The 20,277-nt window shown below is 62.3% G+C and overlaps 1 protein-coding gene across 1 annotated transcript; it reads right to left on the reverse strand.

Annotated features, from left to right (window-relative positions):
• Positions 1-1,050: 1,050 nt before the first annotated feature.
• LOC309452119 (hydroperoxide isomerase ALOXE3-like) lies at positions 1,051-16,177 on the reverse strand (the record flags this gene model as incomplete). The annotated part of the gene is made up of 10 exons (XM_082076799.1): positions 1,051-1,230; positions 2,937-3,107; positions 3,864-3,964; positions 4,606-4,727; positions 5,391-5,560; positions 6,669-6,755; positions 7,534-7,728; positions 8,407-8,583; positions 11,018-11,143; positions 16,067-16,177. Coding segments are annotated over 10 exons (1,440 nt in total), but the record flags the coding sequence as incomplete, so codon positions are not given.
• Positions 16,178-20,277: the final 4,100 nt, after the last annotated feature.

The following is a 20,277-nucleotide window of genomic DNA, read 5'->3' on the forward strand; positions in this document are numbered from 1 at the left end:
AACTCAGTCCCCACTGTGCAGAGGAACCGTGTTTATTGCCTGTGTCACCCCCCGGGGACATTGGGGACAGTGGGGGTATTGGGGTCATTGGGGACAGTGGGGGCACTGGGGACATTGGGGGCAATGGGGATATTGGGGACATTTGGGGCATTGGGGTCATTGGGGGTATTGGGGTCATTGGGGACATTGTGGGTATTGGGGTCATTGGGGACATTGGGGTCATTGGGGACAGTGGGGGCATTGGGGACATTGGGGGCAATGGGGATATTGGGGACATTTGGGGCATTGGGGTCATTGGGGGTATTGGGGTCATTGGGGACAATGGGGGTATTGGGGTCATTGGGGACAATGGGGGTATTGGGGACATTTGGGACATTGGGGACATTTGGGGGGGTTGGGGACACCTGGAGGGGTTGGGGACACCATGGGGACATTGGGGATGGTCAAAGGGTCTTGGGGACACATTGGTTGGGGTTGGGATGATGGGTTGGGGACACCATGGGGACATTGAGGGTGGTCCAAGGGGGGTGGTTGAGGACACTTTGGGGACATTGGGGATGGTCAAAGGGGGTTGGGGACACCATGGGGTCATTGGGGACACATTGGTTGGCGTTGGGATGATGGGTTGGGGACACCATGGGGACATTGGGGGTGATCCAATGGGGTTGGGGACACATTGGTTGGGGTTGAGATGATGGGTTGGGGACACCATGGGGACATTGGGGCTGATCCAAGGGGGTTGGGGACACATTGGTTGGGTTGGGATGACGGGTTGGGGACACCATGGGGACATTGGGGACACATTGGTTGAGTTGGGATGGAGAGTTGGGGACACCATGGGGACATTGGGGGTGATCCAAGGGGGTTGGGGACACATTGGTTGGGGTTGGGATGACGGGATGGGGACACCATGGGGACATTGGGGACACATTGGTTGGGATGATGGGTTGGGGACACCATGGGGACATTGGGGGTGGTCCAAGGGGGGTTGATTGGGGCCATTCTCGGGGTGCGTTGGGGACACCATGGGGACATCGTGGCCGTGTCCCCTCAGATGGCGACGCTCTCGGTGACGCGGGGGGGGTCCAGATACGGGTACGGCAGCTCCAGCCGCCGGTTCCGCTCCCCGATGCGGCGAGATATGGCGGCCAAGCGGCGGCGGAACCGACCAATCAGGCGCTGGGCGGCGGCCCCCACCAACAGCTCCGGGCAGCGGGACCCCAGGGGGCGCTGTGGGGCAACGGGGGGGGGGTTATGGGGGGCCCGGACGCCTGGGTCCCTTTGGGGTCATGGGGAGCCCACCTGGATGCCTGGGTCCCTTTGGGGTCCACCCGGACACCTGGGTCCCCTTGGGGTCCACCCGGACGCCTGGGTCCCTTTAGGGTCATGAAGAGCCCACCCAGATGCCTGGGTCCCTTTGGGGTCCACCCGGACGCCTGGGTCCCTTTGGGGTCATGGGGAGCCCACCCGAACGCCTGGGTCCCTTTGGGGTCATGGGGAGCCCACCCGGATGCCTGGGTCCCTTTGGGGTCATGGGGAGCCCACCCGGATGCCTGGGTCCCTTGGGGATCCACCCGGACGCCTGGGTCCCTTTGGGGTCCACCCGGACGCCTGGGTCCCTTCGGGGTCATGGGGAGCCCACCGGGATGCCTGGGTCCCTCCCGAACTCCTGGGTCCTCCCCGAACTCCTGGGTCCCCCAAACTCCTGTGTCCCCCCAAACTCCTGTGTCCCCCAAACTCCTGGGTCCCCCCGAACTCCTGGGTCCCCCCCGAACTCCTGGGTCCCTCCCGAACTCCTGAGTCCCCCCCGAACTCCTGGGTCCCCCCGAACTCCTGGGTCCCCCAAACTCCTGAGATCCTCCTGAACTCCTGGGTCCCCCAAACTCCTGAGACCCTCCCGAACTCCTGGGTCCCCCCCGAACTCCTGGGTCCCCCCCTGACGCCTGGGTCCCCCCGAACTCCTGTGTCCCCCCGAACTCCTGGGTCCCTCCCGAACTCCTGGGTCCCCCCGAACGCCTGGGTCCCCCCGAACTCCTGGGTCCCCCAAACTCCTGAGATCCTCCTGAACTCCTGAGTCCCCCCCAAAATCCTGTGTCCCTCCCGAACTCCTGGGTCCCCCCGAACTCCTGTGTCCATCCCGAACTCCTGGGTCCCCCCGAACTCCTGGGTCCCCCAAACTCCTCTATCGCCCCTGAACTCCTGAGTCCCCCCGAACTCCTGGGTTCCCCCAAACTCCTGTGTCCCCAAAATCCTCTATCTCCCCCAAACTCCTGAGATCCTCCCGAACTCCTGGGTCCCCCGAACTCCTGGGTCCCCCCGAACTCCTGGGTCCCCCAAACTCCTGAGATCCTCCTGAACTCCTGGGTCCCCCCAAACTCCTGAGATCTTCCCGAACTCCTGGGTCCCTTCCCGAACTCCTGGGTCCCCCCGAACTCCTGGGTCCCCCCCGGACGCCTGGGTCCCCCCGAACTCCTGTGTCCCCCAAACTCCTGAGTCCCCCCCGAACTCCTGTGTCCCTCCCGAACTCCTGGGTCCCCCCGAACGCCTGGGTCCCCCAAACTCCTCTATCCCCCCTGAACTCCTGTATCCCTCCCAAACTTCTGTGTCCCCCAAACTCCTGGGTCCCCCAAACTCCTGTGTCCCCCAAACTCCTGAGATCCTCCCGAACTCCTGGGTCCCTCCCGAACTCCTGGGTCCCCCCCGGACGCCTGGGTCCCCCCCAAACTCCTGTGTCCCCCGAACTCCTGTGTCCCCCAAACTCCTGAGTCCCCCCCGAACTCCTGGGTCCCCCAAACTCCTGAGTCCCCCCCGAACTCCTGGGTCCCCCAAACTCCTGAGATCCTCCTGAACTCCTGGGTCCCCCAAACTCCTCTATCTCCCCCAAACTCCTGGGTCCCCCCAAACTCCTGGGTCCCCCGGACGCCTGGGTCCCTCACCGGCTGCCCCCCCTCGTAGCTGACGACGCTCAGCAGGGCCAGCAGGGCGCCGGTGGCCGCGGGTGACGGGAGGGTCCCCAGGAACCGCCCCTCGGTGGCCTCGGCCTTTGTCACCGGGGGGGTCCCCTGCAGGGTCCCCGGGGTGTTGGGCATCCAGGCGGCGAAGTCGTACTGGGGGACAATGGGGACAATGGGGGGTCAGAGGGGACCCAGGCGTCCGGGTGTCCCCCCCCCCCCGCATCGGTGGCACTCGGGGGACACCGGGGTCACCTGGGGGGGTTGTCATGGCAACAAGTGGCTTCATGATCTACATGGGGTCCCTGCACCCCCCCATGGCCCCATGTGTCCCCAGGTGTCCCCATTGCCCCCAATGTCCCCATTGTCCCCATTGACCCCAATGCCCTCAATGACCCCAATATCCCCAATGTCCCCAATGTCCCCATTGCCCCCAATGCCCCCAAAGTCCCCAATGCCCCCAAAGTCCCCAATGCCCCCAATGCCCCCAATGACCCCAGTGTCCCCATTGTCCCCAATGCCCCCAATGACCCCAATGTCCCCATTGACCCCAATGCCCCCAATGTCCCCAATGACCCCATTGCCCCCATTGACCCCAATGCCCCCAATGTCCCCAATGTTCCCATTGTCCCCAATGTCCCCATTGACCCCATTGTCCCCATTGTCCCCAATGTCCCCAATGACCCCAATGTCCCCGTTGCCCCCAATGTCCCCAATGCCCCCAGTGACCCCAATGCCCCCATTGACCCCAATGTCCCCAATGCCCTGTTGTCCCCAATGTCCCTATCGCACCCATTGCCCCCAATGCCCCCAATATCCCCATTGCCCCCAATGCCCCCAATGTCCCCAATGCCCCCAACGTCCCCAATGTCCCCAATGCCCCGTTGTCCCCACTGTCCCCAAAGTCCCCACCTGGCCGCTGTTGACAGCCGAGTGCCGGGCGGAGCAGCAGAACATGATCATGGTCGTGAACTTGACCAGCTCAGGGCGGGTCAGCAGCTGGGACGGGAAACCTGGTGACATCACGATGACATCAGCGATGACGTTGGCGATGACGTCACCCACGCGGGGTCCCCCATCCCACCCCCCCATGGTGTGAGCGGGGTCATCGCGTTGTCACCTTGTCACGTGACCTTGACCTCGACCACGACGTGACCGTGACGACAGCCACGATGTCACCACGATGTCACCACCCCCTCCCCATGACCATCCCCATCTCCACCACGTGCCCATGATGGCCCCATGTCCCCCTGTCCCCATGTCCCCATATCCCCATGTCCCCATGTCCCCATATCCCCCTGTCCCCCTGTCCCCATATCCCCATGTCCCCATATCCCCATGTCCCCATGTCCCCATGTCCCCATGTCCCCTTGTCCCATATCCCCATGTCCCCATGTACCCATGTCCCCATGTCCCCATGTCCCCCATGTCCCCATATCCCCATGTCCCCTTGTCCCATATCCCCATGTCCCCTTGTCCCCATGTCCCCATATCCCCATGTCCCCATGTCCCCCATCCCCATGACCCCAATGTCCCATTGTCCCCTATCCCCCCATATCCCCCCAATGTCCCCATGTCCCCCGATGTCCCCATGTCCCCATATCCCCCCAATGTCCCCATGTCCCCCGATGTCCCCATGTCCCCTGTCCCCTACCCGACTGCTGGTTCCCCAGCACGGCGTATGTGAAGATGTCCCCCACCCAGCTCTGCAGCTCCTCGTCCTCGGCCACCTCCTTGTCACCAGGGTAGTGAAGTGACACCACCCCCTGCACCAGGCTGGGGACATGGGGACAGGTGACACCAGCTCTGTGCTCCTTGTCCCCATGTCCCCCTGTCCCCATGTCCCCATATCCTCCTGTCCCCATGTCCCTATATCCCCACGTCCCCATATCCCCTTGTCCCCATGTCCCCATCTCCCCATTTCCCCCATCCCCATGTCCCCCTGTCCCCATGTCCCATGTCCCCCTGTCCCCATACCCCCATGTTCCCATGGCCCCATGTCCCCCATGTCCCATGTCCCCCTGTCCCCCTGTCCCCATGTCCCCATATCCCATGTCCCCATGTCCCCATATCCCCCTGTCCCCATAGCCCCCTATCCCCATGTCCCCATGTCCCCATGCCCCCCTATCCCCATGTCCCCACGTCCCCATTGTCCCCACATCTCCATGTCCCATGTCCCCATCTCCCCATGTCCCATGTCCCCATTGTCCCCACATCTCCATGTCCCATGTCTCATGTCCCCATCTCCCCATGTCCCCATGTCCCCATGTCCCCATGTCCCATGTCCCCCTGTCCCCATGTCCCATGTCCCCCTGTCCCCATATCCCCACGTCCCATGTCCCCATTGTCCCCACATCTCCATGTCCCATGTCCCCACATCCCCTATCCCCATGTCCCCATACTCCATGTCCCCATTGTCCCCATGTCCCCTGTCCCCACCTCTCCATGGCCGCCCAGATCTCCAGTGCGTCATCGCGATAGTGGTAGTTGGGGACAAGTGCCACCCCCCTGTCCTCGATGTCCTCGGGGACACACAGCTCCCGATAGGTCAAGGCCGCTGTCCCCCGGGCCACCAGCTCCAGTGTCCCCTCCCGCCCCACGGCCGTGGCCTGAGGACGTCACCACCCCCTCAGTGTCCCCTGTGGCACCCGGGGGCCACCATGGGGACAGGGGGTCACCATGGGGACCCAGGCGTCCGGGTGTCACCAAGGGAGTGTGGGGGTATGGGGGACATGGGGGTCTGGATGTCACCAAGGGGACCCAGGCGTCCGGGTGTCACCAAGGGAGTGCGGGGGTATGGGGGACATGGGGGTCTGGATGTCACCAAGGGGACCCAGGCGTCCGGGTGTCACCAAGGGAGTGCGGGGGTATGGGGGACATGGGGGTCTGGATGTCACCAAGGGGACCCAGGCGTCCGGGTGTCACCAAGGGAGTGCGGGGGTATGGGGGACATGGGGGTCTGGATGTCACCAAGGGGACCCAGGCGTCCGGGTGTCACCAAGGGAGTGCGGGGGTATGGGGGACATGGGGGTCTGGATGTCACCAAGGGGACCCAGGCGTCCGGGTGTCACCAAGGGAGTGCGGGGGTATGGGGGACATGGGGGTCTGGATGTCACCAAGGGGACCCAGGCGTCCGGGTGTCACCAAGGGAGTGTGGGGGTATGGGGGACATGGGGGTCTGGATGTCACCAAGGGGACCCAGGTGTCCGGGTGTCACCAAGGGAGTCCGGGGGGTGTGGGGGACATGGGGGTCTGGATGTCACCAAGGGGACCCAGGGGTGTCACCAAGGGGACCCAGGTGTCCGGGTGTCACCAAGGGGACCCAGGAGTGTCACCAAGGGGGACCCAGGTGTCCGGGTGTCACCACATGGACCCAGGGCTGTGGGTGTCACCAAGGGGACCCAGGGGTGTCACCAAGGGGGACCCAGGTGTCCGGGTGTCACCATGGGGGTCCCAGGGGTGTGGGTGCCATTGAGGGGACAGGGGTGTCACTCAGGTGATATGAGGGTGTGGGTGTCACCAAGGGGACGTGGGGGTCTGGGTGTCACCAAAGGGACCCAGAGGTGTCACCAAGGGGACCCAGGTGTCCGGGTGCCACCAAGGAGGTCCCAGGGGTATGGGGGACATTTAGGGGACACGGGTGTCACCAAGGGGACCCAGGGGTGTCACCAAGGGGGTCCCAGGGGTATGGGGGCCATGAGGGGACACGGGTGTCACCTGGTCGATGATGCCCCCAGGGTTGAGCAGCGACTCCCGTGCCAGGATGTTGATGTGGAAGGTGAAGCGGAAATGGGGCAGAAGCAGCTGGGGACACAACGGGGACATTGGGGGCATTGGGGACTTTGGGGACAATGGGGACATTGGGGACATTGGGAGCAATGGGGGCATTGGGGGCAATGGGGACAATGGGGTCATTGGGAATAATGGGGGCATTGGGGTCATTGGGGATAATGGGGGCATTGGGTGCATTGGGGTCATTGGGGACACTGGGAACATTGAGGGCAAGGGGGGCATTGGGGACATTGGGAACAATGGGGGCACGGGGGACATTGGGGACATAGGGGTCAATGGGGGCAATGGGGGCATTGGGGACATTGGGAACAATGGGGACATGGGGGACATTGGGGACATAGGGGTCAATGGGGGCATTGGGGGCATTGGGGACAATGGGGTCAATGTGGGCAATGGGGGCATTGGGGGCATTGGGGACATTGGGGGCAATGGGGACATTGGGGTCAAAGGGGGCATTGGGATCAATGGAGGTGTTGGGGACGTTGGGGTCAATGGGGACATTGCGGGCAATGGGGACATTGGGGGCATTGGGGACATCGGGGGCATTGGGGAATTGGGGGCAATGGGGACATTGGAGACATTGGAGTGCAGCTTTTAGGGTGCAATTTTTGGGGTGCACTTTCAAGGTGCAGATTTCAGGGTGCACTTTGGGGTGCACATTTGGGGGTGCAGTTTTCGGGGTGCACTTTGGGGTGCACATTTGGGGGTGCAGTTTTCGGGGTGCACTTTGGGGTGCAGTTTTCGGGGTGCAGTTTTCAGGGTGCACTTTGGGGCGCAGTTTTGGGGGTACCTGGTGAATGGGGTGGGCGGCGGGCAGGCGCTGGGTGGCCACGGCGAAGGTCTCGGCCAGGAAGTGGGTGCTGAGCAGGTGGGTGACGAGCTCGTGCTGCGTGAAGTGGGCGCCGCGCACCCACAGCTTGGCCAGCGCCCAGCACCAGGGGGCGTCCTGCGGCGTGAAGATGGGGACGCCGGGGTCCTGGGACAGCTGGGGGGGCATGGGGACATTGGGGTCAATGGGGGCGATGGGGGCGTTGGGGGCATTGGGGGTGTTGGGGGCGTTGGGGGCATTGGGGGTGTTGGGGGCATTGGGGACATTGGGGGCATTGGGGACATTGGGGACATTGGGGCCAATGGGGACATTGGGGTCAATGGGGGCATTGGGGGTGCTGGGGGCATTGGGGGCATTAGGGGGATTCGGGGCATTGGGGACATTGGGGACATTGGGGACACCATGGGGATATGGGGGGACATGGGTGTCATAGGGAGCATTGGGGGCAATGGGGACATTGGGGGCAATGGGGACATTGGGGTCAATGGGGGCAATGGGGACATTGGGGGCAATGGAGTCAATGGGGACATTGGGGGCAATGGGGACATTGGGGTCAGTGGGGACATTGGGGACATTGGGGTCAATGGGGACATTGGGGGCAATGGGGACATTGGGGTCAATGGGGACATTGGGGACATTGGGGTCAATGGGGACATTGGGGGCAATGGGGACATTGGGGTCAATGGGGGCATTGGGGTCAATGGGGGCAATGGGGTCAATGGGGGCATTGGGGACATTGGGGACACCATGGGGATGTGGGGGGACATGGGGACATGGGGACAGGGGGTTATGGGGACAGGGGGACACGGGGCCACGTGGCCACGTGACCGGTACCTGGATGGCGATTGGCCGCAGTTCCCCTTGTGGGTTCACCCACAGCAGACAGAGGGCGGGGGCCACGCTCTGGGGGGCGCCCCCCAGTGGCCGCGTGTGGACACCGCGCAGCATGGCGTAGTCGGCAAGGAACAGGCGGCCCCCCTGCGCCGCCGGACGCCTGGGTCCCTCGGACGCCTGGGTCCCTCCCAGGGTCCGGGGATCCCCCACAAGACCCTCCCCTAACGCCTGGGTCCCTCCCGAACTCCTGGGTCCCCCCTGAACTCCTGGGTCCCCTCCCGAACGCCTGGGTCCCTCCCGAACTCCTGGGTCCCCCCCGAACTCCTGGGTCCCTCCCGAACTCCTGGGTCCCCCCGAACTCCTGGGTCCCCCCAAACTCCTGGGTCCCCACCTGAACTCCTGGGTCCCTCCCGAACTCCTGGGTCCCCCCCGAACTCCTGGGTCCCCTCCCGAACTCCTGGGTCCCCACCTGAACTCCTGGGTCCCTCCCGAACTCCTGGGTCCCTCCCGAACTCCTGGGTCCCCCCCGAACTCCTGGGTCCCCCCAAACTCCTGGGTCCCCACCTGAACTCCTGGGTCCCTCCCAATCTCCTGGGTCCCCTCCTTGATTCCTGAGTCCCTCCCGAACTCCTGGGTCCCTCTCGAACTCCTGGGTCCCTCCCGAACTCCTGGGCCCCTCCCGATCTCCTGGGTCCCTCCCGAACTCCTGGGTCCCCCCCGAACTCCTGGGTCCCTCCCGAACTCCTGGGTCCCTCTCGAACTCCTGGGTCCCTCCCGAACTCCTGGGTCCCCCCTCCAAACTCCTGGGTCCCCCCTGAACTCCTGGGTCCCTCCCGAACTCCTGGGTCCCCTCCCCGAACTCCTGGGTCCCTCCCAACTCCAGGGTCCCTCCCGAACTCCTGGGTCCCCACCTGAACTCCTGGGTCCCTCCCGAACTCCTGGGTCCTTCCTTGATTCCTGGGTCCCCTCCCGAACTCCTGTGTCCCCCCCGAACTCCTGGGTCCCCCCCGAACTCCTGGGTCCCCTCCCGATCTCCTGGGTCCCTCCTTGATTCCTGGGTCCCCCCCCGAACTCCTGGGTCCCCTCCCGAACTCCTGGGTCCCTCCCGAACTCCTGGGTCCCTCCTTGATTCCTGGGTCCCCCCCCGAACTCCTGGGTCCCCCCCGAACTCCTGGGTCCCCTCCCGAACTCCTGTGTCCCTCCCGAACTCCTGGGTCCCTCCCGAACTCCTGGGTCCCCCCTGAACTCCTGGGTCCCTCCCGAACTCCTGGGTCCCTCCCGAACTCCTGTGTCCCTCCCTAGAACTCCTGGGTCCCTCCCGAACTCCTGGGTCCCTCCCGAACTCCTGGGTCCCTCCCTAGAACTCCTGTGTCCCTCCCAAACTCCTGGGTCCCTCCCGAACTCCTGGGTCCCTCCCTAGAACTCCTGGGTCCCTCCCGAACTCCTGGGTCCCTCCCAAACTCCTGGGTCCCTCTCGAACTCCTGGGTCCCTCCCGAACTCCTGGGTCCCTCCCGAACTCCTGGGTTCCTCCCGAACTCCTGGGTCCCCACCTGAACTCCTGGGTCCCTCCCAATCTCCTGGGTCCCCTCCCCAAACTCCTGGGTCCCTCCTTGATTCCTGAGTCCCTCCCGAACTCCTGGGTCCCTCTCGAACTCCTGGGTCCCTCCTGAACTCCTGGGTCCCCCCCGAACTCCTGGGTCCCTCCCGATCTCCTGGGTCCCTCCCGAACTCCTGGGTCCCCCCTGAACTCCTGGGTCCCTCCCGAACTCCTGGGTCCCCCCCGAACTCCTGGGTCCCCCCTGAACTCCTGGGTCCCTCCCGATCTCCTGGGTCCCTCCCTAGAACTCCTGGGTCCCCCCCGAACTCCTGGGTCCCCCCTGAACTCCTGGGTCCCTCCCGATCTCCTGGGTCCCTCCCTAGAACTCCTGGGTCCCTCCCTAGAACTCCTGGGTCCCTCCCGAACTCCTGGGTCCCTCCCGAACTCCTGGGTCCCCTCCCGATCTCCTGGGTCCCTCCCGATCTCCTGGGTCCCCCCTGAACTCCTGGGTCCCCCCCGAACTCCTGGGTCCCCCCGAACTCCTGGGTCCCCACCTGAACTCCTGGGTCCCCACCGAACTCCTGGGTCCCCCCCGAACTCCTGGGTCCCTCCCGAACTCCTGGGTCCCTCCCGAACTCCTGGGTCCTTCCTTGACTCCTGGGTCCCGCCCCGAACTCCTGGGTCCCCTGGACACCTGGGTCCCCCGTGACCTCTATGACCCCCCCACCCCATCCCAGACTCTTGGGAGCCCCCAAAACCCTTGGGGTCCCCATCCCTCCCCAAACTCCTGGGTCCCTCCCAAACTCCTGGGTCCCCCCTCCAAACTCCTGGGTCCCCCCTGAACTCCTGGGTCCCTCGGATGCCTGGGTCCCTCCCGAACTCCTGGGTCCCTCCCGATCTCCTGGGTCCCTCCCGAACTCCTGGGTCCCTCCCTAGAACTCCTGGGTCCCTCCCTAGAACTCCTGGGTCCCTCCCGAACTCCTGGGTCCCCCCGAACTCCTGGGTCCCTCCCGAACTCCTGGTTCCCTCCCGAACGCCTGGGTCCCCCCAATTTTTGGGGGTCCCCCCCTCACCTCCATCTCCCGCTGCAGGGACGTGTGGGGCCCCAGGCTGGGCGCCACCATTTGTGGGGTGACGGGGAAGTTGGGGGGCAGGCGCTGGCAGCGGCGCAGCAGGACGGGGTTCACCCCGCTCAGGTACTGCGCCCCGAAAAACGCGTCGTCCCGCCAGTGCTGCACCACGTACTCTGCGGGGCCCGGACGCCTGGGTCCCTCGGACGCCTGGGTCCCTTTTGTCCCCCCCCCCGGATGCCTGGGTCCCTCCCAGAACCCTCCATGTTCCTCCCGAACTCCTGGGTCCCTCCACATCCCACCCAGACACCTAGGTCCCCCCGTGTGTCTCCCACCCGGATGCCTGGGTCCCTCGGACGCCTGGGTCCCTTTTGTCCCACCATGGCCCCTCCCGGATGCCTGGGTCCCTCCCATGTCCCTCCCGAACTCCTGGGTCCCCCCATTACCCCCCATATTCCTCCCAAACTCCTGGGTCTCCCCATAGCCCCCCATGTTCCTCCCGAACTCCTGGGTCCCTTGGACGCCTGGGTCCCTTTTGTCCCACCATGGCCCCTCCCGGATGCCTGGGTCCCTCCCATGTTCCTCCCAAACTCCTGGGTCCCCCCATAACCCCCCATGTTCCTCCCGAACTCCTGGGTCCCCCCATAAACTCCCATGTTCCCCCCGAACTCCTGGGTCCCCCCATAAACTCCCATGTTCCCCCCGAACTCCTGGGTCCCCCCATAACCCCCCATGTTCCTCCCGAACTCCTGGGTCCCCCCCACGTCCCATCCCAAACTCCTGAATCCCCCCAAACACCTCAGTCCCCCAAATCCCGGACGCCTGGGTCCCTCGGACGCCTGGGTCCCTTTTGTCCCACTGTGGCACCTCCCGGACGCCTGGGTCCCTCCCATGTCCCTCCTGAACTCCTGGGTCGCCCCAGAACCCCCCATATTCCTCCCAAACTCCTGGGTCTCCCCATAGCCCCCCATGTTCCTCCCGAACTCCTGGGTCCCTCGGACGCCTGGGTCCCTTTTGTCCCACCATGGCCCCTCCCGGATGCCTGGGTCCCTCCCATGTCCCTCCCGAACTCCTGGGTCCCCCCATTACCCCCCATATTCCTCCCGAACTCCTGGGTCCCCCCCAAACACCTGAGTCCCCCAAGTCCCGGACACCTGGGTCCCTCCCGGACGCCTGGGTCCCTCCCGGACGCCTGGGTCCCCCTTGTGCCCACCTGCTATGGGGGTCCCGGGTTTCCCCAGAGCCTCATGAAGCTCCTCAAAGCTCTTCCAGGAGGCGCCGCAGCGACGGAACCGGAGTTGCCTGGGGACATTGGGGACATTGGGGACATTGGGGGCAATGGGGACATTGGGGTCAATGGGGTCAAAGGGGGCAATGGGGGCATTGGGGACAATGGGGGCAATGGGGGCCTTTGGGACATTGGGGGCAATGGGGGCAATGGGGGCAATGGGGTCAATGGGGACATTGGGGTCATTGGGGGCAATGGGGACATTGGGGTCATTGGGGGCAATGGGGGCAATGGGGGCAATGGGGACATTGGGGGAAATGGGGACATTGGGGTCAATGGGGTCAATGGGGTCAATGGGGTCAATGGGGGCATTGGGGTCAATGGGGTCAATGGGGACATTGGGGTCATTGGGGGCAATGGGGACATTGGGGGAAATGGGGACATTGGGGGCAATGGGGGCAATGGGGGCATTGGGGGCATTGGGGACATTGGGGTCAATGGGGACAATGGGGGCAATGGGGACACTGGGGACAGAGGGACATGTGGACGTGGGGACAGGGGGACGTGGGACATGGGACATGGGGACAGGGGGACAGGGGGACATTGCAATAAATGGGGACATGGGGACAGGGGGACATGGGGACATGGGCACAGGGGGACATGGGGACAGAGGGACATGGGGACAGGGGGACATGGGGACATGGGGACATGGGGACATGGGGACAGAGGGACATGGGGACAGGGGGACATGGGGACAGGGGGACATGGGGACATGGGGACAGAGGGACATGGGGACATGGGGACAGAGGGACATGGGGACATGGGGACAGGGGGACAGGGGGACACCGGTGACACTGACGCCGCAGCCGCCCGGGCGATGATGTTGACGCGGTGGCCGATGGGAAAAGCCAAACTGGGCGGCAACTGGGGCCAAACTGGTGACACTGGAGCGGGCGGGGGGCGGGGCCAGGGGCAGAGGGCGGGGCGGAGCGCGCGGAGCCGCCAGGGCCAGCAGGGGGCGTACGGGGCGAACCTGCAACCAGTATGGACCAGTATAAACCAGTATAAACCAGTATAAACCAGTATAAACCACATAAACCAGTATGAACCCATAGAAACCAGTATGGAGCACTACGGACCATTATGGACCAGTATGGAGCAGTGGACACCCCCCTCCAGTGCTCCCAGTATAAACCAGTATGAACCAGTATAAACCAGTATAAACCAGTATGAACCAGTATAAACCAGTATGAACCCATAGAAACCAGTATGGAGCACTACGGACCATTATGGACCAGTATGGAGCAGTGGACACCCCCCTCCAGTGCTCCCAGTATAAACCAGTATAAACCAGTATGAACCCATATAAACCAGTATAAACCCACATAAACCAGTATGAACCCATATAAACCAGTATGGAGCACTACGGACCATTATGGACCAGTATGGAGCAGTGGACACCCCCCTCCAGTGCTCCCAGTATAAACCAGTATGAACCAGTATAAACCAGTATGAACCAGTATAAACCCACATAAACAAGTATGAACCCATAGAAACCAGTATGGAGCACTACGGACCATTATGGACCAGTATGGACCAGTGGACACCACCCTCCAGTGCTCCCAGTATAAACCAGTATGAACCAGTATGAACCAGTATAAACCCACATAAACCAGTATGAACCCATAGAAACCAGTATGGAGCACTACGGACCATTATGGACCAGTATGGAGCAGTGGACCCCCCCTTCCAGTGCTCCCAGTATAAACCAGTATGAACCAGTATAAACCAGTATAAACCACATAAACCAGTATGAACCCATATAAACCAGTATGAACCCATATAAACCAGTATGGAGCACTACGGACCATTATGGACCAGTATGGACCAGTGAACCCCCCCTCCAGTGCTCCCAGTGCAAACCAGTTGCTTCCAGTAACCAACCAGTAACTGTCTAGTCACTCCCAGTACAAATCGGTTCCTCCCAGTTCCTCCCAGTTCCCCCCCCAGTACCTCCCAGTATATCCCAGTCCCTCCCAGTATAAACCATTCCCCTCCCAATATATCCCAGTTCCTCCCAGTCCCCCCCAGTATATCCCAGTCCATCCCAGTATAAACCATTCCCCTCCCAATATATCCCAGTTCCTCCCAGTCCCCCCCAGTATATCCCAGTCCATCCCAGTATAAACCATTCCCCTCCCAATATATCCCAGTTCCTCCCAGTCCCCCCCAGTATATCCCAGTCCATCCCAGTATAAAACATTCCCCTCCCAGTCCATCCCAGTCCATCCCAGTATAAACCATTCCCCTCCCAGTCCCCCCCAGTTCCTCCCAGTCCCTCCCAGTATAAAACATTCCCCTCCCAGTCCATCCCAGTCCATCCCAGTATAAAACATTCCCCTCCCAGTCCATCCCAGTTCCTCCCAGTTCCCCCCCAGCCTCTCCCAGTATATCCCATTCCCTCCCAGTCCCTCCAAATCCCCTCCCAGTCCCTCCCAGTTCCCTCCCAGCCCTTCCCAGTATATCCCAGTCCCCTCCCACCCCCTCCCGGTATAAACCAGTATAAACCAGTATAAACCAGTATAAACCAGTATAACGCACTGGAACGCCTCCCTCCGCTCCTCTCGCTCCTCCAGTCTCAGCTGCAGCAGCTGCGGGACCCGCGCGGCCTCCAGGGGGGTCCGGGCTGGGGAGATACTGGGATGGACTGGGATGGACTGGGAGGGACTGGGATGGACTGGGAGGGACTGGGAGGGACTGGGAGGGACTGGGAGGGACTGGGAGAGAACTGGGAGGGACTGGGAGGGACTGGGAGGGACTGGGAGAGAACTGGGAGGGACTGGGAGGGACTGGGAGGGACTGGGAAGGGAGTTGGATGGACTGGGAGGAACTGGAAGAGACTGGGATGGACTGGGGGGGACTGGGAGGGACTGAAGGGGACTGGGAGGGACTTGGGGGGCACTGGGAGAACTGGGATGGACTGGGAGGGACTGGGGGGCACTGGGAGAACTGGGATGGACTGGGATGGACTGGGAGGGACTGAGGGGGACTGGGAAGGACTGGGATGGACTGGGAGGGACTGGGGGCACTGGGAGAACTGGGATGGACTGGGAGGGACTGGGATGGACTGGGAGGGACTGGGAGGGACTGGGAGGGACTGGGGGGCACTGGGAGAACTGGGATGAACTGGGAAGGACTGGGGGGCACTGGGAGGCACTGGGATGCACTGGGAGCCCCCCATTGTCCCCATTGTCACCTGTCCCCTCGTGCAGGTGGGTGCAGCCGCTGCCCAGCCAGCGGTGACACGGGAAGGTGGCGCTGGGGACATCGCTGGTGGCCCCAGTGTCCCCAATGGTGTCATTGGTGTCCCCATTGTCCCCAGTGTTCCCAGTGCCCCCAATAGTGTCCCCAGGGTCACCATCGGTGTCCCCAATGGTGTCCTTGGTGTCCCCAGTGACCCCAATGGCCCCAATGCCCCCAGTATTCCCAGTGGCCCCACTGTCCTCAATGTCCCCAATGTCCCCATTGTCCCCAATGCCCCCATTGTCCCCATTGTCCCCATTGCCCCCATTGCCCCCATTGTCCCCATTGTCCCCATTGTCCCCAATGCCCCCATTGCCCCCATTGTCCCCAACACCCCCATTGCCCCCATTGCCCCCATTGTCCCCATTGTCCCCAACACCCTCATTGCCCCCCATGTCCCCAACAACCCCAATGCCCCCATTGCCCCCATTGTCCCCATTGCCCCCAATGCCCCCATTGCCCCCATTGCCCCCAATGTCCCCATTGTCCCCATTGTCCCCGAGGGGCCCGGTGACAGTGACCCGTTCCAGGAGCCAGCGGTCGGGCACCAGTGACACCAGCGGCTCCGTGTGGACGCGCAGCAGCAGGAGGGGACCCAGGGGACACGGGGACGTCACCGAGGCCACCAGGGTCTGCGGGACACAGGGACAGGGGGTCACTCCAGTGGCAACCAGTATAAACCAGTATAAACCAGTATAAACCAGTCACTCCCAGTGTCAAACAGTGCCTCCCAGTATCAACCAGTGCCAACCAATGTCAACCAGTGTCAACCAGTATCAACCAGTGTCAACCAGTGTCAATCAGTCCCTCCCAGTCCATCCCAGTGTCAACCAGTCCCTTCCAGTATCAACCAGTATCAACCAGTGTCAACCAGTCACTCCAGTATAAACCGGTCACTCCCAGTGTCAACCAGTGTCAACCAGTCCCTCCCAGTATCAACCAGTGTCAACCAGTATCAACCAGTGTCAACCAGTCACTCCCAGTATAAACCGGTCACTTCCAGTATCAACCAGTGTCAACCAGTCCCTCCCAGTATCAACCAGTATCAACCAGTGTCAACCAGTGTCAACCAGTATCAACCAGTCCCTCCCAGTCCATCCCAGTATGAACCAGTCCCCTCCCAGTCCCTCCCACTCCCCCCAGTCTCATCCCAGTTCCCTCCCAGTCCCTCCCAGTCTCATCCCAGTTCCCTCCCAGTCCATCCCAGTCCCTCCCAGTCCCTTCCATTCCCTCCCAGTCCCTCCCAGTATAAACCATTCCCCTCCCAGTCCCTCCCACTCCCACCCAGTCTCATCCCACTCCCACCCAGTCTCTCCCAGTCCCATCCCAGTCCCATCCCAGTCCCCCCCAGTACATCCCAGTATAACCCATTCCCCTCCTACTCCCTCCCAGTCCCTCCCAGTCCCTCCCACTCCCTCCCAGTCCATCCCAGTCCATTCGAGTATAAACCATTCCCCTCCCAGTCTCTTCCAGTCCCTCCCAGTCCATCCCAGTCTCTTCCAGTTCCTCCCAGTCCATCCAACTCCCTCTCAGTCCCTTCCAGTCTTTCCCAGTCCCTCCCAGTTCATCCCAGTCCCTCCCAGTTCATCCCAGTCCTCCCAATCCTTCCCATCCCTCCCAGTTTCCTCCCAGTATATCCCAGTCCTTCCCAGTATAAAGCATTCCTCTCCCAGCCCCTCCGTGTTCCCTCCCAGTTCCTCCCAATATATCCCACTTCCCTCCCAGTCCCTCCCAGTCTCTCCCAGTCCCACCCATTCTCATCCCAGTCCCTCCCAGTATAAACCATTCCCCTCCTACTCCCTCCCAATCCCTCCCATTCCCTCCCACTCTATCCCAGTCCCCACCCAGTCCCCTCCCAGTCCCTCCCAGTGCATCCCATTTCCCTCCCAGTCCCCTCCCAGTCCATCCCAGTCCCCTCCCATTCCCTCCCAGTCCATCCCATTCCCTCCCAGTCCCCTCCCATTCCCTCCCAGTCCCTCCCAGTCCCTCCCAGTCCATTCCAGTATAAACCATTCCCCTCCCATTCCCTCCCATTCCCTCCCAGTCCCTCCCAGTCCCTCCCAGTCCCTTCCAGTCCATCCCATTTCCCTCCCACTCCCTCCCAGTTCCCTCCCAGTTCCCTCCCAGTCCATCCCATTTCCTCCCAGTCCCTCCCATTCCCTCCCATTCCCTCCCATTCCCTCCCAGTCCCTCCCATTCCCTCCCATTCCCTCCCATTCCCTCCCAGTCCCTCCCAGTTCCCTCCCAGTCCATCCCATTTCCTCCCATTCCCTCCCAGTTCCCTCCCAGTCCCTCCCATTCCCTCCCAGTCCCTCCCAGTCCCTTCCAGTCCATCCCATTTCCCTCCCACTCCCTCCCAGTTCCCTCCCATTCCCTCCCATTCCCTCCCATTCCCTCCCAGTCCCTCCCAGTCCCCCCAGTCCCCCGCACTCACCGTCCCCGGGCGCAGCTGCTGCTGGGGCCAGCGCAGGTGACAGGGGCCACTTTGTCCCTCTGTCCCCACCAAGGTCAAGGTCACGGTCGCCAGGGTCCCCCCCCCCCACTCCGTCCCCGTTGTCACCCGCAGCCGGTACCGCACCGGCCCCCCCTCCCCGGACGCCTGGGTCCCTTTGGGGACATCGGGGTCACCCGAGGGGACAGCGGTAGGTGACGGGGACGCCAGGGTCCTTCTGGGGCACTCCTGGGTCCTTCTGGGGAACTCCTGGGTCCTTCTGGGGTACTCCTGGGTTCCTGGGGATCTCCTGGGTCCTTCTGGGGTACTCCTGGGTTCCTGGGGATCTCCTGGGTCCTTCTGGGGCACTCCTGGGTCCTTTGGGGCACTCCTGGGTTCCTGGGGTACTCCTGGGTCCTTCTGGGGCACTCCTGGGTCCCTTGAGGTCCTTGGGGCACTCCTGGGTCCTTGGGGAGCTCCTGGGTCCCTCAAAGTCTTTGGGGCACTCCTGGGTCCCTCAGGTTCTTCTGGGGTACTCCTGGGTCCTTGGGGTACTCCTGGGTCCTCTGGGGCACTCCTGGGTCCCTTGAGGTCCTTGGGGCACTCCTGGGTCTTTGGGGCACTCCTGGGTCCCTCAGGGTCTTCTGGGGTACTCCTGGGTCCTTGGGGTACTCCTGGGTCCTCTGGGGCACTCCTGGGTCCCTTGAGGTCCTTGGGGCACTCCTGGGTCTTTGGGGCACTCCTGGGTCCCTCAGGGTCTTCTGGGGTACTCCTGGGTCCTTGGGGTACTCCTGGGTCCCTTGAAATCTTTAGGGCACTCCTGGGTCCTTGGGGTACTCCTGGGTCCCTTGGGGCACTCCTGGGTCCTTTGGAGTCTTTGGGGCACTCTTGGGTCCTCTGGGGCACTCCTGGGTCCCTTGGGGTACTCTTGGGTCCTCTGGACACTCCTGGATCCCAGTCCCGCCCCAGTACTTCCCAGTTCCTCCCAGTTTCTGGCCTCAGCATTCCTGGGTCCCCTCCCAGTTACACCAGTAAGACCAGTTCCAGCTGCCGATGTCGCGACCCTTGGCCCAATTACACCCCAGTTGCATCCCAGTTGCATCCCAGTTGCACAACTGGGGCGGGTCCCGCCCCAGTTCCATCCCAGTTCAATCCCAGTTACATTCCAGTTGCACAACTGGGGCCGGGCCCCACCCACCCCAGTTCAATCCCAGTTCACCCCAGTTCAATCCCAGTTCACCCCAATTCCATCCCAGTTCCATCCCAGTTCAATCCCAGTTACATTCCAGTTGCACAACTGGGGCCGGGACCCACCCACCCCAGTTCAGTTCACCCCAGTTCACCCAAGTTCACCCCAGTTCATCCCAGTTCATCCAAATTCATCCCAGTTCACCCCAGTTCCATCCCAGTTCACCCAAGTTCATCCCAGTTCCATCCCAGTTCCATCCCAGTTCATCCCAATTCAGCCCAGTTCACCCCAGTTCATCTCAGTTCCATCCCAGTTCACCCCAGTTCATCCCAGTTCATCCAAATTCATCCCAGTTCACCCCAGTTCCATCCCAGTTCATCCCAGTTCACCCCAGTTCACCCAAGTTCATCCCAGTTCCATCCCAGTTCATCCCAATTCAGCCCAGTTCACCCCAGTTCATCCCAGTTCCATCCCAGTTCACCCCAGTTCATCCCAGTTCATCCAAATTCATCCCAGTTCAGTCCAGTTCATCCCAGTTCACCCCAGTTCAACCCAGTTCACCCCAATTCCATCCCAGTTCACCCCCATTCACCCCAGTTCACCCCAGTTCACCCCAATTCCATCCCAGTTCACCCCAGTTCCATCCCAGTTCACCCCAGTTCATCCCAGTTCACCCCAATTCCATCCCAGTTCACCCCAGTTCATCCCAGTTCACCCCAGTTCACCCCAGTTCACCCCAGTTCATCCCAGTTCACTGCAGTTCAATTCCAGTTCAATCCCAGTTCACCCCAGTTCCATCCCAGTTCACCCCAGTTCATCCCAATTCACCCCAGTTCATCCCAGTTCATCCCAGTTCCATCCCAGTTCACCCCAGTTCCATCCCAGTTCATCCCAGTTCATCCCAATTCACCCCAGTTCATCCCAGTTCATCCCAGTTCCATCCCAGTTCACCCAGTTCATCCCAGTTCACCCCAGTTCATCCCAGTTCACTGCAGTTCAATTCCAGTTCAATCCCAGTTCATCCCAGTTCACCCCAGTTCAATCCCAGTTCATCCCAGTTCCATCCCAGTTCACCCCAGTTCATCCCAGTTCATCCAAATTCATCCCAGTTC

This window comes from Streptopelia decaocto (genome assembly GCF_964273445.1).
Source record: "Streptopelia decaocto genome assembly, contig: HAP1_SCAFFOLD_2089, whole genome shotgun sequence".
In the NCBI taxonomy this organism is placed as follows: domain Eukaryota; kingdom Metazoa; phylum Chordata; class Aves; order Columbiformes; family Columbidae; genus Streptopelia; species Streptopelia decaocto.